Source organism: Microtus pennsylvanicus, chromosome 1 (assembly GCF_037038515.1).
Source record: "Microtus pennsylvanicus isolate mMicPen1 chromosome 1, mMicPen1.hap1, whole genome shotgun sequence".
Classification (NCBI taxonomy): Eukaryota; Metazoa; Chordata; class Mammalia; order Rodentia; family Cricetidae; genus Microtus; species Microtus pennsylvanicus.
The window spans coordinates 124,714,583-124,742,157 of NC_134579.1; the positions used below are offsets into that span (position 1 = coordinate 124,714,583).

General features: G+C 49.7%; 1 protein-coding gene across 2 annotated transcripts; it reads right to left on the reverse strand.

The window, feature by feature from the left end:
* Positions 1 to 87: 87 nt before the first annotated feature.
* On the reverse strand, positions 88 to 27,153 carry Usp30 (ubiquitin specific peptidase 30). Of its 2 annotated transcripts, XM_075983050.1 has the most exons (13): positions 26,937 to 27,153; positions 24,833 to 24,942; positions 23,371 to 23,553; positions 19,385 to 19,488; positions 14,819 to 14,917; positions 14,276 to 14,321; positions 12,641 to 12,735; positions 8,269 to 8,328; positions 7,614 to 7,700; positions 5,903 to 5,983; positions 5,581 to 5,800; positions 2,456 to 2,573; positions 88 to 2,084 (listed from the first exon to the last, which is right to left on the reverse strand). In XM_075983050.1, exons 1-13 carry the CDS (start codon positions 27,017 to 27,019, stop codon positions 1,820 to 1,822), a joined length of 1,551 nt encoding a protein of 516 aa, XP_075839165.1. In that variant the 5' UTR covers positions 27,020 to 27,153; the 3' UTR covers positions 88 to 1,819. The 2 variants fall into 2 exon arrangements, with proteins under 2 accessions (XP_075839165.1, XP_075839174.1); XM_075983059.1 differs by lacking the exon at positions 24,833 to 24,942 and having other exon boundaries at positions 26,937 to 27,139.
* Between the last annotated feature and the right edge of the window lie 422 nt (positions 27,154 to 27,575).

Sequence of the window (27,575 nt, forward strand, 5' to 3'; positions counted from 1 at the left end):
AGGCCGGGGCCTAGGTAGGTCTTTGAAAGTTCACAGGCAGCCTGTTGTACACAACCCGTTTAAAAAGACTAAAGCCCACCACTCGAGTGTTTCCTAACAAACCATCTTTATTGCTTAGTACACAGCAGATACAAAAGTGCCTTTAGCAGATCCACACTCCGCGGCCTACAGCCTAAGTACTAGCTTAACTTAGGTTTTTCCAGGAAGAAGCTACCTACTGTGAATAACTTAAAACTAGAAATCATCCTTGGTTGCTACCTAATGTCTAATAATTTACAAAATGAGGAAGTACATCAGCACTCGCCAGGGTCACACACTTACAGCCTGGCCCAAACCCTGGGCTGGGACCAGCGTCTCACAGTTGTCCTTTTGGTCGTCTCTCTTCCCTAGCTGACCTCTAAGATCACAAGTGACCGAGGGACTGAGCACTTGTCCACAGGGCCGCCTGGGCCAGAACAAATGGTTCAGCCGCCCCTGTGGGAACTGTGGCTGGAGGCAAGCACAGCAGTCTCGGAGTCTGCACAGTGAGATCTGATCTCAAAGCCAATGCTTAGGCACATCTGGAACATCTGCAGCTTACCCCTGCAGAGAAAACATCCTTGGCCTTACCTCAGTTACCTTTGGATAGGTCTGGTTCCAAATCTTACATCGGAAGAGTCAGTCTGAATTTGGTTTGGTATCTTTTTTTTTTAATTACTAACTTGGCTAACACATAAGTACTATTGTGCCATCAACATCCTCCATCCCTGGGCTATTCATGAAACTTATCTGAAAACGGAAGAAAATGCCCAGAGTACCCTCTGCTTAACAAGGTCACTGAAGACACACACACTTAGAATACGCTCCTAGAATGTAACGGCAGGATGTGTTGGCTGCAGTTCTGTTCAAACACCACACTGCTTTCCTCCTCACTGTGGGCCCTTACTGAAAAAGCAAGGTTCAGAGAGACTGTGGCCCTGGGCCAGTGTACTCTCCCAGCTCAGCTCTCAGGTCACCCCGCCCAGACTCTTGCCTGTAAACCCTACTATAGGCAACTGCTAACAGGAAGCTAGCCATCTTCCAGGGAGGCGAGGAGCAGCGGTGCAGACACCTCTCCCCCAGGGTGGACTGGCAAGTGGCGTGACTACACATAAAGAACTGAAGATTACAAAAGACAGACCCAAAGGTGGGGAGGTGGTCTTGAGGCTTTTGGGAAGAGACAAGGTTTTATATGTAGCTCAGGCTGGCCAGGAACTTGTAATGATCCTCCTGCCCCAGCTTCTGAGTGCTGGGACTCCAGGCGTGAGCCACCGTGCTGTTCTTTTGACCTCCAAGGAACTTGGAAGGACGAGGGCTTTCCCAACATTGTGCCTGTGAATCTTAGGTCATGCCTGTTCTCAGAACAACCAGAAGGGAAAGGCACTTGTTCTTCTGAATTGTTGCCTTTAATAATGTCACTAAGTCTTGCCAATGATATTTACGGGCCTCCTTATTAAAAATAAAGATCTATGCTGAAATGTCAGGGGATCAAACAAAGGCAATGCCCTCTGAGAACACCTAGCATATTACAGTATAGGAAGGGTGGCTCCTGGAGTCAGTTTCTTTAATGACCTGTGTCAGATGAGTAAGATGCTCTAGACACAATGGATGCTGTCCTCACGAGGACACCTTCTGGTACACCCTGGCAGCGCTGCGAAGACTGGTTCCCGAGTGAGCCTACTCTCAGAATACACAGAAGGCTGAGGGGCTCTGCAGGGGCTGGCTCACACGTGGACACGTGGCATGCCTTCTTTTAACACGGATGTGGCCCTCACCATGGGCCTGGCTCTGGGCTGGCCTGTCACTCCTCAGCCCTGTACTCCCGCCCCTGCTGCTGCGCCCTGGAGAGAACTCGCTCATAGAACAGCAGGTAGGCACAGGAAGACAGGACCTCCTGCAGACTGGCCTTGCGGACAGTGTCATCAGAAATCCACAGCCACTGGTTGCTGGTTGAGAGAGGGTTCTTGGCTGAAGGTGGTGACCGTCTGTAAGTGACAAAGTGTCCAGAGTGCATGTCTCCATGGTGGACGACAACTGCCATCAAGCGGAACAGGTATGTGGAGGAGCTGAAGGGTGGAAAAATGTCAGTTGTTGGTGAGAGAACCAGGTCTTGCGTGTGTCACACTATAGGAGGTGAGTGCAATGGTCCACACGCACACTGCTAAACACAGCTCTATGCCTCAACACTGAGTGTGTTACAGTGAACACTGAAGTCTGCACTGGCCACCTAGCTAGAATCCCAGGAAACAGTTCTCTTTACACTACTCATGTGTGCACACACGTGCAGATTTCATACACTTCCAGAATTTCCTTTAAATGGAGTAACAATGTGATTGCACCTAAGCGAAAGAGGCGATCACCCCACACGTCCATTTGTTTCTACACTGAGAACAGTAGAGCACAGTGAGCGGACAGTGGGTGCCTCAGTCGTCCTCACCTGTAGTCAGGAACCACCGGCAGAGAGAAGGCCATCGGGGAAGGCAGGGCTGGCAACAAGGATGGCGAGCAGGCACCATTCATAAAAATCTGTGTCTTGGCTCCTGGCTGACTCAGACCTGTAACAGAAAAGCCTGAGTCATGGACATGGGCAGCTGATCTGAGCAAACAATTGGCTGTGGTTTCTGTTTGACTGCAGACAGGGTCATGCAGTGCCCCAAGCTGGCTCTGAAATGCCACCTTGGCCTATGGGTGCCAGGCATGGGCAAGCAGCACAATGGCCGGTCCCCACCTGCATCCCATCACCCCGAAGGTGCATCCCCCACTGCACTACCCACATTGGACTGATGTGTGAATTTTCCCACCTTTGTTCAAGTCTATGTAGCAGCAGCTGCCCTAGCTTCTGATGCAAACCAAGACTCTCATTGTGCACTATCAATAGTGAGGTGAAGGTGGGCATGCTGGCGCACACCTTTAATAGCAACACTTGAGAGGCAGAGGCAGGCAGATCTCTGAAGCTAGCCTAGTCTACAGAGCAAGTTCTAGAGAAACCCTGTCATGAAAAACCCAACCAAAGAATAAAAACAAAACCTAGTGAGGTGGGCAGCACTGTGCTGGGAGGGAACTCAAATTCTGGGTGCTCTGGCTTCTACTCTCCTGAGGCCAGGAGCATCCCTTCCTGAGCAGCAACCACCAGAAACGTCCTACACTGCTTCAGAACACGGCAAGCCTTCTCATTAGCTCTGTCAGCTTCTGACACCTGGTCTGAGTATGCACAGCGCTCCAGATGTCACACATGTCCTTCCCTTAAGGAGAGAATGTGGGGTTCACACACTAAGTAGCTCATTGTCGCCTTCTGTGCTCACATCCACCATGCTCTGAACATCAGGGACTGCCCTGCAGCCTGGGAAAGAAAGCAGGAGAGGCTCTCAGACTGAAACAAGAGCCAGGGGCTGAGGCTCTCCCTGTCTAAACTGTTCCCCCTGTTCACCTAGTATCTAGTTAGGGTTTTTATCGCTGTGAAGACAACACTATGATCACAGTAACTCTTACAACGAAAACATTTAGTTGAGGTGGAGGCTTACAGTTTCAGAGGTTCAGTCCATTATCATCATGACAGGGAGCACTGTAGCATCATGCAGGCAGACATGATGCTGGCTATATCTTGACCAGAAGGCAGCAGGAAGTTGACTGACTGTCACACTGATGAAGTTTGAGAAATGAGACCTTTTGAGGAAGTCTTTGGGCTTCCCCCAACACCTTCATCCAACAAAGCCACACCTACTCCAACAAGGCCACTCCCTTTGAAGGCCATTTCCTTTCAAACCACCACATCCAGAGAGATAGTAAGAGAGCAAATCACAGTCCCACTGAAGTGACATCTTGCCAACCAATGCAGTGGTAGCAAGGAGAAGTGAAATGAGGGAAGGGAGGGGAGGGGAGAGGATGGGGAGGATGGAGGAGAGGGAGAAGGAGTATGGTATTCATCTTATTTATCTTCAAACACGTGCACCCGAGTTTGAGTCTCAGAACCTATAGTTTTTAAAAAGGTGCCAGAAGCTGGGTGTAGTGTCACATTTTTAAAAAATTTTTACGTTTATTTCATGTGTTCATGTTTTGCCTGCATATGTGTATGAGTATCATCTGAGTGCCTGGTATCCATGGAGGTCAGAGAACAATACTGGATCCCTGGCACTGGAAATACAGCCAGTTGTGAGCTGCCAAGTGGGTGCTGGAAATCAAACCCAGGTCCTCTGGAAGAACAGACAGTGAGTGTTCTTAACCACTGAGCCATCTCTCCAGACCAAAGGTTCTCAACACAGGGGTCACATACCAGAGATATCCTGCATATCAGATATTTACATTAGGATTCAGAACAGTAGCAAAATATGTACAATTGTGTTGTACTATTATAAAGAAAGTAATTTTATGGTTGGGGTCACTACAACATGAGGAACTGTATTAAAGGGTTATGGCATTAGGAAGGTTGAGAACCACTGTTATAGCCCCTGGCACTTGACTTTAACCCCACCATTTGAGAGGCAGAGGCAAGCAGATCTTTGTAAGCATGAGACCAGTCTCATGCTGGTCTATATTATGACCTGTATTTTTTTTTTAAGCCATTCATGGAGGCACATGCCCTTGCAATCTTAAGAGCTGCGGAGGCAGAGACCTAGAAACTTGGCTCACTGGCTAGCCTTCTTGACAAGTTCCAGGGCAATGAGAGATGGGTCCTGAAGAACGACATTTGAAGATGGAGAGACAGACAGACACAGACACAGACACAGACACACACACACACACACACACACACACACACACACACACACACACACACACGGTCTCTAAGCCAGTAAAGTATGGGAATGTACAAAGCCAGCCTGACTCCTGCAAGCCAGGGGTCTTCCCTACCTACAACTCTACAGAACCTGCAGGTCACAAAAGATGCTCTCAGAACCCACGCCCAACATCACATTCTTGGCCATCTGTGATAACTTCTCTCTCTCTCTCTCTCTCTCTCTCTCTCTCTCTCTCTCTCCCTCTCCCTCTCCCTCTCCCTCTCCCTCTCCCTCTCCCTCTCCCTCTCCCTCTCCCTCTCCCTCTCCCTCTCCCTCTCTCCTGGGACTCACTCTGTAGACCAGGCTGCCTCTGCTCTCCAGCGCTGGGATTAACGGCGTGCACCAATGGTGCCCGTTGTTTATATTTGCACATTTTGAACTGTACTGTGACTGATGCATATGCACACACTACAAGCATGTGGAGGAGAGAACAGGCTGTGGAAACTGCCCCCTGCCTTGGTGTGGGTTCCACGGAGTCAACTGAGACTGCTTCACTACGAGCCAGCTCGCTGGTCCAGTGACAGTTTAAACTGTGTCTCATGACTGTGTAATTTCAGCTCTTTAGGTAATTCTGACGGTCTTAGCTCAGGGAGAGTGCTAGCCTAGTAGAACTGAGGTGCTGGGTTCTGTCCCTAGTGCAGCGAAGAAACACCAAGCCATTTCCCTTCAACCCCCAAACCTGTTATTATGAAGTTAGCTAACCACTGCATAGCTAGTGTGCATGTCATAAGAGCCAAAAGTGGGGCCACCAAAGCCTTCTCTGTGCAGAGCGTCCCACAGTACACACCTGGCTTCGGGGCCGCTTGTGTGTCCTGTAGCTCCAGGGCAGACCCTAGGTTCTCACTGGCTTTGGGGCCATGCTGACTTGGTTTGTGTCCCAGGAGGCGGTACTTGTAGAAGTCCATCATTAGGAACTCGTTAAACTGCACGTGCTCGTGCCGCTTCAAGGGCGTGCCATGGCTGGACCAGCTGAGCCGCTGGAGATGGATACAGAGGCACTGGGGCAGCTGTGGGCAGAGAGGAAAGTGCAGTGCTAAGGTGCTTCAGCAGCTGACAGAGTCGCCCCCCCCCCCCCCAGCATGGCCAACCACATGCACAGGTAGGCTCACCTTGCCTAGCTTCAACTGTTTAACAAAAGTGGTCCTCTGGTGTTCCACCTTTTCCCCATTCAGCGTCCCTTTTGCTTCAATCTGCAAGAAAGTAACAGCATATGGTCAGACATATAACAGGTCATATAACAGCATATTGACTGCAGACACCCACAGAGCTGCAGGTCAACCTCACAGATTCCTCTTGGCCATTAAACAGGAGCTGTGGAGGGAAGAGAAAGGGGAAAACAAACACCAAAGTGTGAATTTCTTTCTTTCTTTCTTTTTTTTTTTTGGTTTTTCGAGACAGGGTTTCTCTGTGGTTTTGGAGCCTGTCCTGGAACTAGCTCTTGTAGACCAGGCTGGTCTCGAACTCACAGAGATCCGCCTGCCTCTGCCTCCCGAGTGCTGGGATTAAAGGCATGCGCCAACACCGCCCGGCTAAGTGTGAATTTCTTAAATCTTGTCTTCAGAAACTCTATGGAGAGAGGGTTACAGAGATCTGTCTCAGCAGTTCAGAGGACCCAGGTTTGGTTCCCAGACCCACATGGTGGCTCACAACCATTTGTAACTCCAGTTCCAGATCCTGTGCCCTCTTCTGACTTGTGTGGACACCTGGCACTCATATGGTGTACACACATACATGCAGGCTAAAACACTCATATACACAAAATAAATAACTCTAGAAAACCAGTCCTGTGTGGGTTCCCCAGACTGCCTCCTCCCTCACCCTCTCTGCCCCAGTCAGAGTAGGAGGCTTAGGAGGCCTGGGTGATGCCCAGCCCTGAACACTTTGCTCAGGAGTTCACTTGAGTGGCTTCTGGGGACAATCATAGATGCCTTGGACATCCCTGCCTTAGAGAGCCTCAGAATCACAGGCAGTTTCTACTGATAGTGGGACTGGGGTGTGAATTGGATTTCAGCACCAGACCCTGGAGATGGAGCAGCAGCAGATCTCTCAATGGACACCTAAGGGCACCCGTGAGCACCATCTTTCCTGCCTGGTTGCTGCCCAGCACCACCCAAGGTTCCACTAAAGCTTCTTTTTCTGGAGTGTGCAGGGAAGCTCAGGTGGCCCTGGAGATTCACAAGAACGTGCAAGACTTGGGAAGGTCACTGCAACTTCCAAGATTCAGAAGCCCCTACACCCACCCCAGGAGATTTCATAAATAGAGCAATTGCTTGGAAAGAGACTTTACTGAAGCTGCCTGCAGGTTGAGCAGGAAGCTCCAGGAATGCAGCTTTCGAGAGTCATTATCCATACTGGAGTGGGCTGTGTGTGTGTGTGTGTGTGAGTGACAGAGAGAGAGAGAGAGAGAGAGAGAGAGAGAGAGAGAGAGAGAGAGAGAGAGAGAGAGAGAGAGGCAGGCAGCTGCTGTGTGGAATCACCCACTCAGCCCCCAAAGTCTGAAGTCTGTATTTCCTCGGCGTTAGAAGTCTGGCACATCTGAAAAGGTGGACACAAGACAGGGGAATGGAAGAGCTACAGACTGGAGTAGGTGTGTCTCAGCTCTATGCACAAAGCTTAACATTTTCCCCTGTAAACACCATGGAAGAAACAAAACTTACCTGGGAAACAAATTCATAGGCAGCCACTCTGCAAACCAAGGCAGGGGAAATGGCAGAGGCTGAAAGATGCCCTGGGCATATCTAGCTGGAAGCTCGTGGGGTGGCATGAGAGGTACCACAAAAGCACATGGTGTCAGCTGGGAGGGGACACTGCAAAGCATACCTTTGTGCAGTTGTCACACACAACATCCCGCACTGACTCAGAGGAGATGAAATGATGAAGGCAGTGGTCCAGGGTCAGTGGGTGTCCCTAGAGCAGAAGCAGGCAGTCAGAACAGCTCACAGGAGTCATGCTGAAATCATTAGCAGGTGGCGAGTAGCCTCCCAGGGCTGTGTTTTGGAGTACACAGGCATAAAGCTTCACAACACACCTCAGTGTCATTTAACCCCTATGCTGCTACCGCTGATAGACTCAGGAGGGGCAGAGCTGTGGGAATCGTGCACCTAAACGGGCCTGGGGTGGGGGTAGGGCTTTTAGGGACTGTGCACCTACATAGGCCTGGGGGGTAGGGCTTTAGGGACCATGCACCTGCACAAGTCTGGGGTGGAGCTTTAGGGACTGTGCACCTGCGCACAGACCTACAACCTTAGAGTTTGGGATGTGTGCATAAACACAAGTATGGAAATGCCAATGTCTTCAGTGAGATGAAGAGTCACCTTCCCTCTCCCACAATCAGACCCTCCCATCAGAGCTGAAATGGCTCAGCCAGCCACACCTGAATGACACTTAGTACCTGGGCCACATAAGATGCCCAAAGCCCTTGTGGGACTGAATGGTGTCCAGAACAGATCCAAATAAGCCATAGATCAATACGTACCCAAGTGGCAGCTGGAATACTGAGGGAAAGACTGTCAAAGGTATCAAATCGAACAGGACTCTGAAACAAATATTGCAGAAAATCCAAAGAGCTTAGAGTCGACAGATGAAACGCTTAGTATTCAGATATTAAACTGTCACAGTGCCATTCAGTGCACAATAGCATTAGCCTGCAGCGTGAAGACTGCTCTGGGGTGCGCACCCGACCCAGCAGCTTGGGATATACATACACGTTTTCACACATCTCCTAAGGAATTGGCATTAACTGCCAGGACTTCTATCAGTGCCACTGACGGCACCATAAACAGGAGTAGCTGAAGCCTAAGACATCAGAGAACTGCAGATGTCCACAGAGAGAGACTCTGCTAACAGTAGTGCAGTGGAAGACGTGAGTTTCTACACAGACGGCCACACTGTGCTATGAAGCGTCCCTGTGTGAGGCGACGGGATGGCTTAGACCTGCAATCCCTGGAAAGACTTTAAAAGCAGGACCCTTTGGACAGTGATTGATGGACAGAAATGGGCTCCTAGGTGAGGTCTGCCTGCCTACTTTACACAGTGCTAGAGAAAAGTAGCCTTGCTCAGGACTGAGACGTCCGAAGACAGAATCCAGGCTGGCAGGCAGACAGGGCTGTCCCGGAGGGGGAGCCCTGAATTCTGTGTATGCCCGCCTGCCTGTTCCACGACTGCCCACAGAGCACACAAGTGCAGGGGGACCTTGAGGGTCTTGGTAGACATAACATCCAGAAGTAAATACAGAATAGGACATTTGCTGTCTAAGGAAGGAGACAGAGATCTGAACCAAGTTAACTACCTGTCAGAACAAAATCCATTTCCTTTTCTTCCTCCCTCTTTCTTTCTTTCTTTCTTTCTTTCTTTCTTTCTTTCTTTCTTTCTTTCTTTCTTTCTTTCTTTCTTTCTTTCTTTCTTTCTGTGTGTGTACTCGGAGGGGTTTCTGTGGGTTTTGTGTGGCCCAGACCCTGCAGCTGAAGTTGGCTTGGACCCCTAACCCTCCAGGCTCCACCTTTTTACAGTTGGGATGACAGATGTGTACATTCTGCCTACAACAATCATTCCCTCCAGGACGACAGAACCCGAGTCTCTGCTGTACAAAATATGCAATAAAATACCTAGCAACACAGGGGAAGAGGAAGCAGCAACCATGAGACGTCTTCCCGGGTGTGAAGCTGGCACCCAGAGTTGCAGAGATGTGTTATAAATATGCCCCAGGGCAGAGGGAAACTCAACATGGCTGAGAGAGAATCTGAGTAGAAAACTTACTGGAAAAGAAGGAAAGGGAAACTTTACACTGTGTGTGTGTGTGTGTGTGTGTGTGAGTGTGTGTGTGTGTGTGTGTGTGTGTAAGTGTGTGCCTGCTACTTCACCTATGTACAGGATATGCATCTGTCAGAGAGAGTGCTTGTGGGAGTCAAGTTCCCATCACTGTGAAAACTAGAATAAAATAAATAATAAAATTTTGTAAGATCTCAAGACATAAAATGCATCAACCAACAACTGCAGTCCTATATGCTGGTAACAAGCAAAAAATAAAACATTCCTAATTCCACTCGTAACAGCTTCAAAATACAAATAAATGAAAGGAAAATTCAGAGATGAATGGGCAAGACATATCATTATAACATATGAACCTTTTCAAAAAAATTAACAGTCACAGGTGATGTCAATCAAAACTAGACAGCAAAGAAACACCAAAGGCCACTACCGAGTAAGAGAAAACATTTGTAAATCACACACCTGATGAGTGTGAGAGCCAAAATATACGAGGAATCAATCAGCAGCACCCCCACCAAAAAAACAAACAAACAAAAAAAACAAGCAATATTTTTGAAAACAAGCAGCCAGGTGCGGTAGCAATGCTTGTAATATTCAAACTTGGGAGGCAGAAGTAGGAGCATCAGTTCAGAGGCTAGCCTGGGCTACGTGAGATCCTGTTCCACAAACAACAACAAAAAAGAAAAAGAGGAGGGAGTTAAGAGAGGGAAGGAAGGAGGGAAAGAAAAAGAGGAGGAAGGAAAAGAAAAGACGCTGAAGGATGACTCTGTGGTTAAGAGCGCTTGTTGCTCTTGCAGAGGAGCCAAGTTTAGTTCCCAGCACCCATATAGGGGCTCACAACCATCTGAAACTCTACTTCAGATTTCATGCAGGCACCAGCCATGCATGTGGTACACATACCTACATAAGATTGAAACACTTAAGAGAGACAGAGACAGAGAAGAAGGTAGGAGGGAGGAATGGAAGGCAGGCAGGATGGCAGGAAGGAAGGAAGGAAGAAGGGGAGGAAGGACAGAAGGCAGGGAGGCAGAACAGAAGGAAGAAAGGCAGATTGGCAATGGACCCCATAAAACATTTTTCCAAGACCCAGACATAGCAGACAGCAACATGGAGAACTACAGTTGTCAGGGAAATGCTGATCAAACACAGGGACACATCTCTACTTGAATGGTTACTACAAAAACCAAGAAGGGTGACTGCCAGGACGGTTCAGTGGTCAAGTGCTTTACCTTGCAAGTGTAGGGACCCTAGTTTAATCCCCAGAGCCTACATTAAAACAAAACAACAACAACAAGTCCCAGATCCAGGAAGGTGGAGACAGGCAGATTCCTGAGGCTCACTGGTTGGCCTGCCAAGCAGACTCGGCAAATTCCAGAGCAGTGAGAGGTCACGTCCCAAGAAACAAGGTAGATGGTTTCTGACAAGTGACACAAGGCTCACAGTGGCCTCCACTCAGATGGGCACAGACACCCACAAAGACAAGACATGTTTTCGAAAGGGTGAAACAGGAACTCTTGTTACATTGTGGCAGGAACCCAAACTGGGGCAGCCCCCATGGAAAACAAAGGGATAACCTTCAAAAAGTTACAGCCAGAAGAGTCTGGTGCACACCTGTGAGCCCATCCTTGGGACCCAAGAAGCAGAAGGTGTCAGAGTGTCAGGTCAGCCTAGGCTATCACAGTGACAGCCTGTCTCAAGTCAATCACCTAACCAACCAATAGAATCAACAAACGATTGACTCAATCTCTCTGGGGTATGTACTGGAAGGAGGTAAGTTCAGCACTTCCTAAAGACACCTGGGTTCCACACTTACAGCAGCATCAGCACGATACCCAAGCCTCAGAAGCAAGCTCAGCAGCCACCAGAGTAGGAAAAGAAAATGTGCTAAACACACACACCTGTACACGACAGATACTATTCTGCCAGGAAAAATAAGACAATACCATCCTTTCTGACCACACAGATGAACCTGGGGGCCTAACTCCCAAAAAACAACTCCCACATGACTTTGCTTAAAGACAAACTTCCAGAGACGAGTAGCCTGGTGACTGCTGAGGTAGAAGGCAGACGGGGAGATACTGGCACAGACCTCAGGGATCTGGCACACAGCCTAGCGATTATAGTTAAAACACACTTGCAACTTGCCGATGTGGGTCTTGAGAGCGTTTTCACCACCCCCACACTAAGGTCATTACTCCAGATGGGCTAACTTGACTGTGGCCATCACTTAGAGAACGTATCAAACATCACTCAGCACTCTTAAGATTTATGTGAAATCTACTTGTCAGTTATGCCCAGGGAAGCAGACGAACTCCTCAACTGGGAACTACTCCATGACTGCAATGAAGGCCAGTGTCCAGGAGTCAGACAGGACAGCACCGGCAAGGCCTTGGGACCCTGGAGAGCCATCTCACAGCTTCTCAAAGGTTCGAGTCAGGGTCTCCACATGTGGCAGCCGCACACAAAACCCCAAAGTGGAAACAATATAAACTCAGCTGACAGTGGACAAGAACACGGCAGGGCCATGTGACACAGCTGTGCCAGGCTCTGAACAGCAAGACGTGCTGCTGCACGTACCACATGAGAAGGTCTGCATGCAAACAGGCTAAGTGAAGGAGGCTGCCCATGAAAGGGCTCTGCTTGGGGAAGCCCAGACTAGACTTTGTACCCAGCACACAGAAGGTACATTAGCAGCTGTGAGGCATTCAGGAAAAATGCTCATATGTAAGGTTTGGGGGCATTTTTTTTTTGGCAGGGGCAGGGCAAGGTGTTAGAATGTTCTAAGATTAATGTAACAGCTGTAAAATTCTCTTTGTATTGTGTTGAAGTTTTTCTATAAAGAAAGGTTTGAACCCTCAAATGCAAAGCTAAAGCCACTCCCACTTCTCAAATCCACTGTGCGCATCATGAGCAAGCAAATACCCGAGCTACAGTCCACAGCACACCACATCTCTGCTCTTGGGGCCCGAGGGTCAAAAAATGACACTGGCACTGACCCAGGGGAACAGAGGGCAGGCAATCGCCAAAGCTGCCCCGAAGTCAGACTGCGCTCTCTGCGTCATAAAGGGGCAGCCACTTACCTGGTGCTCACAGTGTTTGCACACCATGTTACTAGTGAGTCTTCCATGGAAAGGGTGTTGAGACTTCCAATGATTGGACGTGGGGTGAGGAGACCCTGGAAGCAAAGCACTTTTGACATGTCACATCACCCAAGATCCAACCAGACCCCACCCTCCTTAGCACACAGCAGATTTTCCTCCTTTAGGAAACTGTTTCATGAAGCACAGTGAGTTGTCCTTGCTGATTTCCAGTCTCATCCTCACAGAAGAAGCTTAAGGCCCGTGAGTGAGGCTGTGTACCATGGAGCAGACACCAAGAAGGATGCACATGAGATCTACAGATCTACAGGTGCACACGAACTGTTGGAGAGGGCGGGGGGGGGGGGGAAGGATGCACATGAGATCTACAAATCTACAGGTGCACACAGACTGTTGGAGAGGGCAGAAGGGGGGAGAAGGATGCACATGAGATTTACAGATCTACAGGTGCACACGGACTGTTGGAGAGGGAGGGGAAGGATGCACATGAGATCTACAGGTGCACACGGACTGTTGGAGAGGGGGGAGAAGGATGCACATGAGATTTACAGGTGCACACAGACTGTTGGAGAGGGTGGGGGGGAAGGATGCACATGAGATCTACAGATCTACAGGTGTACACAGACTGTTGGAGAGGGCAGGAGGGGGGAGAAGGATGCACATGAGATTTACAGGTGCACACAGACTGTTGGAGAGGGCGGGGGGAAGAAGGATGCACATGAGATCTACAGATCTACAGGTGTACACAAACTGTTGGAGAGGGCAGGAGGAGGTGCAGGCTTTCCATAAAGCAAGGGAAGCACAGAAACAACCTGAATAAACAACTTCTATAGGCTGCTCTTTGACGAGGATGGGGTTAGTGGACAAAACTCTCATGAGAAACTCTCTCTCGAGAATCGGATAGTCCTGAGTGAGGTCTTGAGTCTGTTTATTAGTCATGTGACCTGGAAAATTATTTCTTCTCTCTCCCCAACCTTTTTTTGAGACACAGAAATATGGTCTTATGCTCTAACCCAGGCTGATCTAAACTTACTATACAGCCCAAACTGGCCTTAAAAACACAGTAAATCCTCCTGCCTCAGCATCACAAGTGTGGGACATGAGCCTACCCTTGGTTTCTGTAAATTTCATTTGGTGAAAATGGGTCATTGTTTCCTGGATCCACTGTGGAGCTCAGATGAGAGTTGCGGAGCCTGGTGCTGCCAGGGACTGACCGCCAGCCCAACTACCACGACCCAGAGGCTGTGCTAATTCAACTCTTGAGAATACAAAGGGTTCTCTGCAGTGAAAGCTGGCCACAGTGGAAATGCTGAAGGACAGATTTCTGTCTACTGGATCTTTCCCAGGACTAACATTCAAGGGGAGGTAGGGTAGCTTGCTTAGGGCAAGCGGAAGTGGTGAGAGGAGCCTAAGCTGGGTTGGATGACTCGGAGTGCCTCATTCAAAGCTTTTTCCAGAACACTCCTGGCCCTCAGCAGACGTGGAGGTCCAGCACAGCTGCAGCTGGATGCTGCCAGCAAGAGAGACACACGCAGCGCTTGGCCCATCTAAAAGGTACACAGTTTGCTTTCATTCATTTCTTTAGAAATACACATTTAATCAGTAGAAAATGACTACCTCTTGTGTGGCAGGTGACTTGTCTGGGAGTCAAGTCTGACTGTTGCTGTAGGAAGAAAAGAGAGATTGAAAACACAGTTGCAACCCTTTAACAACCCTCGCCCCCCAGCAATCTTACAAGTTTCTGAGCCACCCGCAACGCTGTCCACAGCCCACGCTCTGAAGGTGGCACTGACGGCCTTCGGGCTGATTTCTACATGAGTTCCTATATGGTGGCCACAAAACATGTTTCTTCTCTCTGGGATGCTTCCCCTTTGCCAGTCAGCTCTTTACAGCGTTACAGGGAGATAAGCACTCACTCGAGGAACCCATGGCCCTCGCCCCCCTCTACTAACAGGGAAAACAAGCCTTATTCTCTCCTCCAACAAAACCCAAGCTGCAGCAGCGAGTCATCTTTAAGAAGCTGGCCCCTAGTACACACACCAACAGGAACATGCTGTCTAAGGTTTGCCAGCCTCACACCTCCGGTCACTGGATCTTACGTTCATGTCTAGGCCTTACGAAGACTCACTGCATAAGCACGGGCTGCCATGAAGACCTCACCTCCAGGGAATGAACATCGAACAAATGAGTGACACGAGGCTGGCGGTCCCGCTCGTCCTCCAGTGAGGAGGTGATGACATGGAATAACTCGTGGGCATCCTGTCAAAGGACAGAGCATCCTTGAGAGAGCACAGCAGACCTGACCCTTACCAGGGCAGAGTGTTTTCTGTTTTCTCAGGGTCCCACTCACTGAAGGACACCTGCACCCAACTCCAGGAGGGGCTTCCTTTAAAAACAAGGCGAGATGTACATAGTACAAAATTCAACACCTCAACCTTGCCAGGGGCACAGCAGCAGCACCGAGCATGTTCACATCACTGTGCAACTAGCACCCTGTTCATCTCCATCCGAGACACCACAGCCACCAGACACTACCCCCTTCTGACACCCACCATCCTACCTCTGTCCTTAGAAATCTGACAGCTCATATGAATGGAACCAGACTCACTACTGTCCTGCTTCTGTGCCACTGTACACCGTAGAACATGTATTTCCCTGAGCACAATGTCCTCAAGGTTTATCCACAATGTAGCATGAAGCAAAATCCCCTTCCTTTAAGGGCTGACTGTATAAAATTTTGTTTGGGGCTGGAGAGATAGTTCAGTGGATGAGAGCACTGGCTGCTCTTGCAGAGGACCTGGAGACCCTCCTCTGTCCTCTTGGAACACACGAGACAAACACCTACACACAGAAAATAAAAATAAATATTTAAAAAAGTATTGCTTTTGTTGTTGGAGCTGATGATGCAGCATTGTGGTTAGGTGGGAAAAGCCCTGAGGCTCAGTGACCAAGGGAAGGACTTTATCTTCATCTCTCTGCCCACTGGCAGGCACTTGCATGTTGTGTAATATTTTGATTGTGTTCTGACAAATAAAGCTTGTCTGGAGTCAGAGGGTGAAGCTAGCCACTAGCTGACCAAAATTAACCACAGAGGTTTAGAAGACTGTAGACAGACAGAGACAAGAAGATGGGGTGGATAGAGGATCTTAGTAAAGATAGGAGGTGACTGGTGGCTGCTCCCTGCTTCTCTGATCTTTCAGGTTCTTTCCCTGCTATCTGACTCCCGATGTCTTATTGATTAAGATTAATTACATGAACTCTTCACTTGCAGCACTCTGCCTGCTGACTTCTGTGGTGGACTCTGCTCAGCATGTAGATGCACAGACGCCCGTGACTCTCTGCTCCAATACTTGGAATGAGTGCAGAGGTGGCATTACTGGCTCCTATGACAGGAAATGTCTCTTAGGAGCAATCTGAAAGACCTCCTCCCCAAGTTATAGCCTGCATGGCTGCTCTGGGCTCCTTCTCTCCCCGTCGCAGGCCCTGGGCCCCCAGGCCTGTTGACTGCACACAGGTGCAGGGTGATTGTTTTAAGCTGGTAGAGCAGACCCCATATTTGAGCCCAGTGTCAGGCCACAGTAATCAGTTCTTTCAGCTTTTATTTATGTCTGGCTTTGCAGTGCTGGCGATGGAAGCCAGAGTCACGTGCATTCCAAGCAGGCACTGGACACTGAGTTCACCCAGCTTCTGAAAGGACCCCATCCAATCTGATGGCAGCTCCCTCCGACCAAGGGGAAGCCTCCCCCGACCTGCACACAATGGCTTCTAGAGCAGACGAGGGCCCCACATGCTCCTGAGAAGTCCTGTACTCGGTGACAGGCTTAGCCCTGGCTTCTTCTGTGATCCCACAGTATACCCAGCTTATTCCAATTCCAGGCTTCCCTGACCTTCAGTGTTGCCCTCTTCTCTTCCTACTCTTCCTTCAGGCCTCCCATCCCTACCCCTGCGCTAAGGCACACCCTAAAACAATCCAGTCACCTGCACGCTCCTTCTCACCACCCACTGGGCCAAACCAGCATGAAGCTTGAGGCTCCAACCCCTAAGCACACTCCAACTCCAAACCTCTCCAGCTCTTGCCTATGCCTCACTTGAGCTATGCCATTCTAGACTGGATCCTTGAAGCAGCCCCCACCTTTCCTCAGCTGACAACCAGGTCCTGCTGTGTAGGATAGTTCTGTGTCTCCTCATACAAGCTAGAGTCAGCAGAGAGGAGGGAACCTCAAGTGAGAAAATGCCTTCTGTAAGATTGGGCTGTAGAGGGGCTGGAGAGATGGCTCAGAGGTTAAGAGCACTGGCTGTCCTTCCAGAGTTCAATTCCCAGCAACCACATGGTGGCTCACAACTATCTATAACAAGACCTGGTGCCCTCTTCTGGCATGTAGGCACATATGCCGACAGAGCACTATATACACAATAAATAAATCTTTTAAAAAAACTGGACTGTAGGCAAGCCTGTGGGGCATTTTCTTAGTTATCAATCGATGGAAGAGGGCCCAGCCACTGTGGTTGGGTAGTGCCATCTCTGGGCTGGTAGTCCTGGTTCTATAAGAAAGCAGGCTGAGCAAGCTATGGTGAGCAAGCCAGTAAACAGCACCCCTCCATGGCCTCTGCATCAGCTCCTGCCCCTTGCTTGAGTTCCTGCCCTGACTTCTCTCAAGATGGATTACAATGTGGAAGTGGAAGTCAAATAAACCCTTTCTTCTCCGACTTGCTTTTGGCCATGATATGTCCACACAGCAACAGTGGCTCTAACTAGGACACTCTCCAAGCAGAAATCACAGCAAACTGGGGCACTATTTCATCATTCTACAATTTTAATTTAGCCAGGCGGTGGTGGCGCATGCCTTTAATCCCAGCACTTGAGAGGCAGAGACAGGCGGATCTCTGTGAGTTCAAGGCCAGCCTGGTCTACAAGGGCTAGTTCCAGGACAGGCTCCAAAGCTACAGAGAAACCCTGTCTCAAAAAACAACAAAATTTTTTTTTTAAATTAAATGTAATTTGCAGTACTGGGATGGGACCTTGGGCATATGAGTCTGCCTCTGACTGAGCTACTCCCAGTCCTTTTTCTGTGGAGAAATCGGCTCACGGCTCGCGGCATGGCTGGCCTTGAGCTCAGGTCTGCCAGTGCTTATCCAGAGGCAGCGGTGGAAGGCCACCCACCATCAGCCAATGGCACAAGCGCTCAGGCACAAGCTCAGGCCTGTCAGGAAGGAGACCCAGCAGGTAGCTGGCTTTTTCTGTAGGCTCACACAGCCTCTGTGTCAGCCAGTCTGTAAGCTGCTCGGGCTGTGAGGAAAGGGGCAATACTACAGAAGAGGGTGGAGGGTGACAGCTTCAGCCCTGCCTCTGCCACTGATACAGCAGGAGACTGGGCAAGTCACTTTGCCTCTGTGACCCTGTGCTCCCATCTGTACCCTGACTCCTTACTAGGCTGCACAGGGATGCAGTTAGGTAAAGCACATGCAGGATTGAGCCTAGTGCATCTTCTATAAACCGGCTATAGCTCCTGGTTTAGACACAAAATGGGTTGCCCGTCAGTGTGAGCTGGCTCTGGACCAACAGCAGACCAACACTCTGTCTGCTTCGAGGAGCAAGAGATGTAGTAACACAGACACGGTGGCTGCATCACAACTGGACCATCAGCGGCCGTGCACAGACTTTTGGAAATAGTCCCAATGGTGACTTGGCTTGAGAAGGTCCTTGACAGAAGGGTGGGACTTACAAAAAGGAACAATGCCCTTGGAGACTGACCTGGGAGTCACTCTCCCAGCTGAGACCCAGGGAAGGACAGCTGAGTCAGTCCAGCAGCTGAGGTCAGTTCCAAATGGAGACAGAAACGCACAGAGTTCAGCGCACAAGTGCAGCCAGCAAGAGAAACCTTCACAAAGATACTCATCACCCATTTTGTGTTTGAAACAAGGCACAGGGCTTCAGATCAGGGAGGAACAAGAAAGAACCTGTAAGACCAAGGGGTGTGGGCCACTCACCCCATCCCATGTTTCCACACCTCCCATCCAGCCCCAGTGTGGTCGTCTCTGAGGAGCTGCTCCCTGCCAGGCCACTTGGAGACGCAGCTGGGGAAGATGCGCCTGGGTGCTGGGGAAGCTGGAGTATGTCACTCTGGGGACCCAGGCTCAGAGTCATTCTGGGTAATGGTGGGCAGGAGGGAAGCATGCCAAATTCCAAAGACCACAATGAAGTTGCAAAAGGGGAGGGAGAACATCTTGAACAAAGCCCAGTGGCTGTGAGAGATGCCTGCTCGAGGCCTGGGGGCGCTAAAGTCATCTCTGAAGATGGGTCCTTTGGAACAAGGGTATGGGCTGGAGGGTCTCTCACGACTTGGAGTGCAGTCAGTGGAAGCCGGAAGTTCTCCCGTGTGACCACTGTTTTCGCCCAATGCCAGGGTCTATCCCTAAGTGTCACGGAGTTTTGTGTCCTCTCTGATCAGGACAGCAGTGAGACATTGGAGCTCTGCTCACACAACACTAAGGCTGCCCAAAATGTCCCAGGAAAGTAGAGGATATAACTCACTGGGAGAGCACTTGCCTAGCATATTCAAGGCCTGGGCTTGATCACACACACACACACACACACACACACACACACACACACACACACACAGAGAGAGAGAGAGAGAGAGAGAGAGAGAGAGAGAGAGAGAGAGAGAGAGAGAGTCCCTAGGAAAAAGGACTCTCCAAGCTCAGCCTGCTGTCTGGAGTGCTTACCTGTTCTTCAAAGGAAGAGATCTGCCACCTGTACATTCTCAAGACATCCAGAAGGCAGCTCGCATCCAAGACCTCATCCTCGGTGACTTCTTGGCAGGACAAAGCTGGGTACAAGAAAGGAAGACAAGAACTGAATGAGAGCAGACCTGACCAGATGTGTCGCACACCACAGCAGCGGAGGTGACAGCAGTGTCAGGTGGCACCGCAGCTCCCTCTTCCCTCACGCTCTTTGGAGCCTCACACACTGCTGAATCAGCAAGCAGGCACAGCATGTTTGTTGAATGAATCTTAAGATTTCAGGAAGCTACAAATTACCATGACTGTCAGTTGAGTATGATCTGAACTCATAATCCCCAAGGTTGAGGAGCCCTCGGTACTAGGTCAACTCCATACCCAGCATGGAGCACCTCTCTCCACGGCTCTGCCATGACTTCTCAGCCTTTGCTTGTACGGACCACCAGGCACTAAGCGTGCTGGGATGCATAAAGCAGCTGAAGGGGCAGCTGAATGCATTACTTTATAAACAGAAATTTGTCTGGCACAGGGCATGGGCCATAGTCCCGGCTGCTGAGGTAGGAAGATTTCTTGACCCCAGGAATTTGGAACCAATCTTGTCAGCAGAACAAGGTCCTATCCCAAACAATGACAACAAAGAATAGTATAAACTATAAAAAGATAGAGTTGGGTCTGCTCTATCTACACCGAGGGTCAGGAGGCAGCCTCTGTGGATGGAGCAGCCTCTGCAGATGGAGCACAGATACAGCCTGGACACTAAGAGGCTTCACTAGCAAGACAGGCAGCCCCAGGACTGGAGGGGTTGCAGTGGTTATAGGAACTTGTTGCTCGATCATGAGGTTTGGAGTTCAGAGCCCAGCGCCAACATCAGGCAGCTCTCCACCTCTAACTCCAGCTAAGGATACCCACACAGATGCACACAGGCACATAAACAATACAAATGCATTGAAGCTGGGTGTGGGGGTGGTGCAGGACTTTAATCCCAGCACTCAGGGGATAGAGTCAGCTGGATCTCTTTGACTTTGAGGCCAGCCTGGGCTACACAGTAGACTCCAGGACAGCCAAGGCTACATAGTGGCATCCCACCCCCCTCCCATCCCCTCACGCACACAAACTAATACAACAACAAACAAAGGTGGGGCCCTAGACTGGCCACAGGCACAGAGTGCTGACTCTAATCTGACCAGAGGCCTCCAGACGCAGTGCACAGGGCTAGTGTTGCTCAAGTGGGAGTTAAAGAAAGACCCTGCAGTCTCAGGATCTACAGGGCAGACTTTCTCCTCCTTGATTTTGACACTTCAGACTCTGACTCCAGAGGGTGGCAACACTGCAGACCTCCTGCCCCCAGGGCAGCCCCACCCTTTGACGGTGGCCAGAGCCTCAGGGGCAGGGTGTGGGCGCTGCTACCTGAGCAGCAGGAGGTGAGCAACTAGGCCCAGCCCCTCACCCTCCAGGACAAAGGCCGTGGAGCTGAGAAAGGAATCACACTCCTGGGAAAATGTCAATGGCTGCCTGGGACGCTGTGAGGCAACCTGGCAAGGTCACTGGCAGTTTCATAACCTGCCACCAACAGTAGAGCTCCGCCCGATACCCGAGGACACCTGCTTCTGTGTAATGGCCACATGCAGAGCTGCTGCTGCAGGCGGAAGGAAGGCTGAACAGCAGGGATAATAGACAAGCTGAGCTACGAAGCAAGGGGGCTACAGGCCACACAGCCACAAAGGGGCTAAGATGTAGGATACACAAAGTGCCAGGGCTGCAGAGGCTGCTCAGAAGCTAAGAGCGCTTGTGTTCTCCAGAGGACTCAAGTTCAGCTCCCAGCTCACCTTTCTAAGTCCAGCTCCAGGGAACCCAGTGCCTTCTTCTGGCCTCCATGACACCCACATACATGTGCCCCCCCCACTCATCAATTTTTAAAAGAAAAAAATTCTAATAAAAAAGTACTAAGAACTAACAACAAAAACCCCAAACTCAAACACAGGCAGAGCCTTGAGCAGCCATTTCTAGACAATGGCCCACAAGCAGGAGAGCTGCAGTGGCTACTCATCATCAGGGAAATGGCAATGCCAGAAAAATACCACTTCATGTGCCTATATGTAGGTGTGTGTGTCTATGGAGGCCAGAGTCGGATGTCACAGCACCTCACACACATATATGTAGGTGTGTGTGTCAATGGAGGCCAGAATTGAACGTCAGACCTCTTCCTCCACTACTCTCCACCGTATTTTTTGAGACTAACACGCTCGCTAAAACTGGAACTCATTGCTGGGTTAGATTGGCTGGCCGCAGGGACTCCTCTGTCTCTGCCAGGCGTTGCTGGGATTACGACATGTGCTCCCAGAGCCTCTTGGTCCACACACTTGAGCAGGAGCACTTTCCCACAGGCCAAGCGCAGCTGTAGCAGTGAAGCTCCCATGCCACTAAGATGAAGTCACATTCTACTTTCTATGCCGTTCCTCTTAACATTATTACCTTCCCCCAAATTAAAAGAGATCAAACTGTGGTAAAGCGGCCCTGTTTGGCAGCTTCTGTCAGGCACCCACAACCCTGGGTGTTTAGGAACATGCTGGAGACCTTTGCGTACTACCATGTAATATCCAGATTTAAACAAGTACCATCAAGGACAGTTCAATAGTTAAAAATAATAAAAACAAAGCTTTTGCTCAAAACTGAATTGGGATTGATGAGATGGCTTGGCAGGAAAGGTGCTCGCTACAAAGTCTAGTGACCTAATTTAATCCGAAACCCAAGGGGCAGAAGAGAACAGACTCCCATGTTGCCCTCTGACCTCCACACGTGGGCCATGCCATGTGTATATATCTAAACACACATATAAGTAAGTAAATAAATAACCTTTTTGCACACAGATTTACAATAATGAGGTTGAACAGGTGGCCTGATGGGATGACTCAGCAGTTAAGAGTTTATCTGCACTTTCAGAGGACTCAAGTTCAGTTCCCGGCACCATGAGGGGCAGCTCACGACTGCCAGTAACTCCAGCTCCAGGAGACCTGACTCTCCCTCATGGCCTTCACAGGCACCCACACATACACATAAATAAAAAGTCTTCACATCTTTCTGCAGACACTAACAGCAGCCACAAGGAAGACTTTTAGCCGTGAGATTTTCAGGCCAGACAGCACTGGCCAGGTTGCAAGGGCTCCCGGGCTGTTGTAAAGCACATTCAAGAAAGTCAGACCAAGTTCCACCCCCATCGTAGTGTGTGCACACCCCAGCTAACAGCTGCCAGGCTCTGGCATCTGCAATTTGCTTTTTAGTCTTTTCTGACAGGCAAAAGGAAGCAAACCCTAAAAGCCTTTATTTGTCTTTACTTTGTGAATGATCTTAGTTCCTGGGCCAAAACACTCACTTTCTAAACAAACTACTAAGAGTTGAAGTGTGGTAGTGGATATATTTATTTGTTTCTTTTTGGTTTTCCGAGACAGGGTTTCTATGTGTAGCCCTGGCTGTCCTGGAACTAGCTCTTTAGACCAAGCTGGCCTCAAATTCATAGACATCCACCTGCCTCCGCCTCCCAAGAGCTGGGATTAAAGAGTGAGCCACTACTCCTGGCTAAACTGACAATTTTTAAAATAAATGGCTCCATTTTTTATTTTATTTTTTTTAAAAAAAGTGGGGTTGCTGAGATAACTCTGTAAGAAAAGGCACCTGCCACCAAATCTCACAACCTGAGTTCAGACCCCAGGAGCACACAGCAGAAAAGAACCAAAGTTACCTTGTTATGTGTGCTATGGCACACAAGCAGCACATATACAATAAACACAACTTTTAAAAAAATTCTGACTGATTTAATTTGAATCCAATTGATTCTAATAAAACATAACTAAAATTTAACTTTTAATCTAAAAATCTTAGTTTTGAATGCCCCCCTCACCATGCAAAATGGCTACTAAGTCTTTCTTCTGTCATCTCCTCACTGAAGATGTGTACCCCTCAAGTCTCCACTGTACCTTTCAGGAGGTTCAGCAGTGTCAAGGACAGGCACTGGTGTGTGTGTGGTCCCTGCTGGTCCCTGGAGTACTGGGTGGTGAATTCTTCCAGCCACTTGACGAAGGCAGGGCAGGCAGACAATCCCTGTAGCAGCGAGTTCATGAAGCAGGTGTTCCCTAAGTTGACAAGCCCAGGCACAAGCCCTAAGGAAGAGCGTGGGTAGAGAAGGACAGTGCATCAGCTGGGCCGACCTTTGCTCTCCCGTCTGGGGCCCTGCATCTGCAGGGAGCCCTCAACTGGGATTCCGACCTGAGCAAGCCGGGGGTACTGGGCATTCTATGCTATGAACTGTGAACCACACAACAGGCCTCTGTCCTGTATTCTCTCTGAAATCCTTCCAGGTGCCTGGCACAGATATTAAATGGACAAAGGCAGTAGCCACGCCTTCCTCCTTACCCTCGTGTTCTCCTTTAGTTAGAGAACAGTAACAGCAGTGGGCAACTCAGCTGCCTCCTGGGACAACACTTTTGTTCTTGCCACAGTGAGCAAGAAAGACGCTGATTCTGGTCAGTCTGTCTGCAAAGACAGCAGCACAGCTGACAGGATGCCCTCTTTCCCTCAGTCCATAAGCGCCCAGGCTGGCCTCAATCTCAGAGCCTCCTGCCTCAGTCTCCTGGGCTCTGACTGTAAGTGTGTGCTGCCAAGCCTTGTTAAGAAACATTTTAATATGAAAATTCTCAAACATCCAAGAAAACACAAACGAAATTCTCTACAACCGTCTCCTTATTTAACAAGGATCAGAATTTGTGATAGACATGGGTTCCTCCTCCCCCCTCTTTCCCTCCCTCCCGGTGCTCCCCTTCCCTCCTCTCTCACAGGAAAACCACTCCTTTGATGTAATCAGTCAGCTGCAGGACTGAAAATATAATTACACATTAATGAGAACCTCAGACAATTGAGCCACTTGAAACATAATTACAAAGCATGCCCCCTTGCCCTCCCCACTCCTCACCCCACCCCCAACTCCGCTCAGGTCTTGCCTATGTAACACTGCCTGGCCAGGTACTGCTGTATAGCACAGGCATCCTCCTGCTCCAGCGCTAAGTGCTGGAATTACAGGTATGAGCCACCCGGCTAGCACAAAACATGTCTAAAAAGGTGCTAAACCAGAGCCTTCTCACCTCAGAGTGGGGAGTTCCCCCTCATAGACCACGGTCCTCACTTTAAAGATGAGAGGACAAGGGAGCTAGAGAGATGGCTGCTCTTCCAGAGGTACTGAGTTCAATTTCCAGCACCCACATGGTGGCTCACAACCATCTGTAATGAGATATGGTGCCCTCGTCTGGCCTGAAGGCAAGCATGCCAGCAGAACACTAAATATGTAATAAATAAATAAATCTTAAAAACAAAACAAAACAAAACACGAGAGGACCAAACACCCAATCCCTTTCAGACAAGAGGGGCTCAAGTCAAATCCAATACCTTTCCTCCGCTTCTTCCTTTCTGTAATGGGACCCCAAATAACATATATTCCTGCTGCAAGAGCAGCCGCAATTCCGCCTATCACTCCCCAGTTCTTCATGACTTTATATCTAAAAAAGAAAAGACATTTACTGTCATTTTGTTTCACAGAAGCAGGTGGGTACACAGACGCTGGCAGGGAGAATGACTTGGTCAAAATAACCCACCAATCAGCAAGCTTTAAACCTAAGGTAATATACATCAATAAGACTGTCTTAAAAAAAAAAAGACTGTCTTGAAGCAGGCCACGGACACATAAGTCTTTAATCCCAGCAATAGGGAGGCAGAGGCAGGCAGATCTCTGACTTCAAAGCCAGCCTGGTCCTGTATAGTGAGTTCCAGGACAGCCAGGGATACACGAAAAAACCATGTCTTGAAAAACAGGAAGGAAGGAAGGAAGGAAGGAAGGAAGGAAGGAAGGAAGGAAGGAAGGAAGGAAGATTGTGTCTTGAAAATCAGGATGCTTAAGCACTAAGAACCAAACTGGGGGTGGGGGAGGGGCTGACACCAGTGTCCTCATCATCAGTCCCTTCAGGCTGAGCCTCTCATTTGAACACAGAGCTCACTGGCACAGCTGCTCAAATTCCCATGCTTCTCCCAGGCTAAGCACAGGTTATGCCAGGCTACCTGGTGCTCACATGGCTTCTGGTGATCTGAACTCTGCTCCTCACACTTGCTGCTTGGGCGGTAAGCTCTTGAACACCTGAACCATTTCCCCAGGCTCTCCCTATTTACTTACTTACTTAGTTTTTTAGATAGAGTCTCCCTCAGTCACTCTGTAGCCCAGGCTGGCTTTGAACTCAAGAGTCCTTCTACCTTAGCCTCCTGAGCAATTAGAATGACAGAGTTGTGACATCATGCCTGAGTTTAGAAATGGATTTCTCTGTGGGAATATTGAACAATACAAGAGGGATCTTCTGCAAATTCATAAGATTAAACAGTTCTTCATTTCAGGCTTGACTTGAACACCAGCACGATTCTACTACAGATAAGGAAACCGCAGTACTATCCAAAACACAATTTTAAGGCAAGTCACACTTATGTGCAACATGTATCCATATACATGTTGCATGTGGACATGCGTGTAATACATTTTTACCCTAATGTTTGGACTGTATGAAGTTGATTTTCCCCTCAGTACCAGGGACTGAATCTAGGGCCTCATAGCTGATACACAAGTGTTCTACCACTGAGCAATATACCCACCCCGACTGTATGAATGTGTATCCCAGCTCAATAAGCACTCACTGAGAAGGGGCACTAGGAACAATACTAGGGCACTAGTAACCGTCGGCAATAGCCAGCATTCTCCGACATCACAGCTAATCGTGAATTTCAAATCAATATTTGTTCTTCCAGGATGAGTCCATAGAATGACACAGAACTTGGCTTAAAAGAAAGAAGCAGAGTGTGGATTGATTGGTTCCTCTGCAGAATGGTATCACAGGGAGAGTGGGAAAGTCTGGGAGGGAGAAGCCCAAGCAGAGCCCAGTCTTGCTCTCAGGTCAGCAGTTAGGCCACAGGCAAGGTCTATGCAAGGCTTAGTTCTCATCGCTAAGGACAGGTTGGACACTGGAGGCTTCCAAGGAGGGTAAGGCGCTGTTAGAGCTGCCCCAGTATCCCAGGAAGACAACCCAAGCAACAGGTCCGACCCAGCAGTCAGGGTGAGCAATGGGGGTGTGGTACCAGGCCTTGGGAAGATAGAGGTAAACAGGCTGGGTGTACGCAGGAGTCCTAGCAGGAACGGGGAGCCTTAAGTAGTTACAGACTGAGCAGCTGAGGGGCTGCGGTAGCTTGGAGACCGGCGCATTTAAGACGCAGAAGTGAGAACTGCCAGCAGGGCAGAGGTGGGAGACAGACATACAACAAACTGGAGGGGACATGCAGACCTGGGAAGACTGAGGGCCTGGGGTCCGGGTCTGGGGTCACCGAAAAGGATGCGGGACCTCGCAGGCCGCGGTCACTGCAGGGACGAGAAAGCGGCGCTGGGCCGCGGTGTCTGTCTCGGCCCGGTTGGCGCAGGCCTGGAGGCCCCGGGCCCGCCAGCCATCCTCCGCCCGCTCACCTGACGGCCGCCCCGGTGCGCAGGAAGCGCTGGAGGGCCTTGTCGGCCGCCGTCCTCGCCGCCTGCGCCCGGGAACTCAGCATCACGGCCGCAGCCACCACCACCACCGACAGCCGCCGCCCCCCGCCCGCAGCAGCGTAATGAGGATCCCAGTACGCGACGTTCCCCAGGGGCGGAACCCACGGTAGCCACCCCGTCTTGGCGGGGGAAGGCAGGACGACTAACCGGAAGTCGCTGTTGCCGGACCGCAATAGTGGACGGACAAGCTCTTACCGATTCCTTTTCCCTTAGCAACCGCGGCCTGATTCGTTGCTAAGGGAGGCTTTCCGGGCTGTGGACTGCTTCAGAATAAGCTCAGGCTACATTAAAAAACGCAGACGCTCCGCCGTCAGGACAGAGCTTGGGTCATGTTTCTTGTGGAAAGGCTGTTATTAAACTGAGAGATTTAAAAATTAGATGTTTCCATCTTTGATTTAAAAAAAAAAATGTGGACTGGCAAAATGGCTCTGCACCTAAAGGCGCCTGCCCCCAGATCTCACAACCTGAGTTCAGTCCCTAGGACCATACGGTAAAAGAGAACCAAAGTTATCCTAACCTCCCTAAATGTGCTCTGGTGCACACGCGCGCGCGCACACACAC

Excerpts from the sequence above, each read along its gene's own strand:
- Usp30 (XM_075983050.1), bottom strand. The coding sequence starts at position 27,019 with ATGCTGAGTTCCCGGGCGCAGGCGGCGAGGACGGCGGCCGACAAGGCC. Across the intron at positions 14,918-19,384 it reads TCTCTTCCTTTGAAGAACAG|GATGCCCACGAGTTATTCCA; the intron begins GTAAGCACTCCA and ends GTCCTTTGACAG. Across the intron at positions 2,574-5,580 it reads ACAAGCGGCCCCGAAGCCAG|GTCTGAGTCAGCCAGGAGCC; the intron begins GTGTGTACTGTG and ends TTTCTGTTACAG.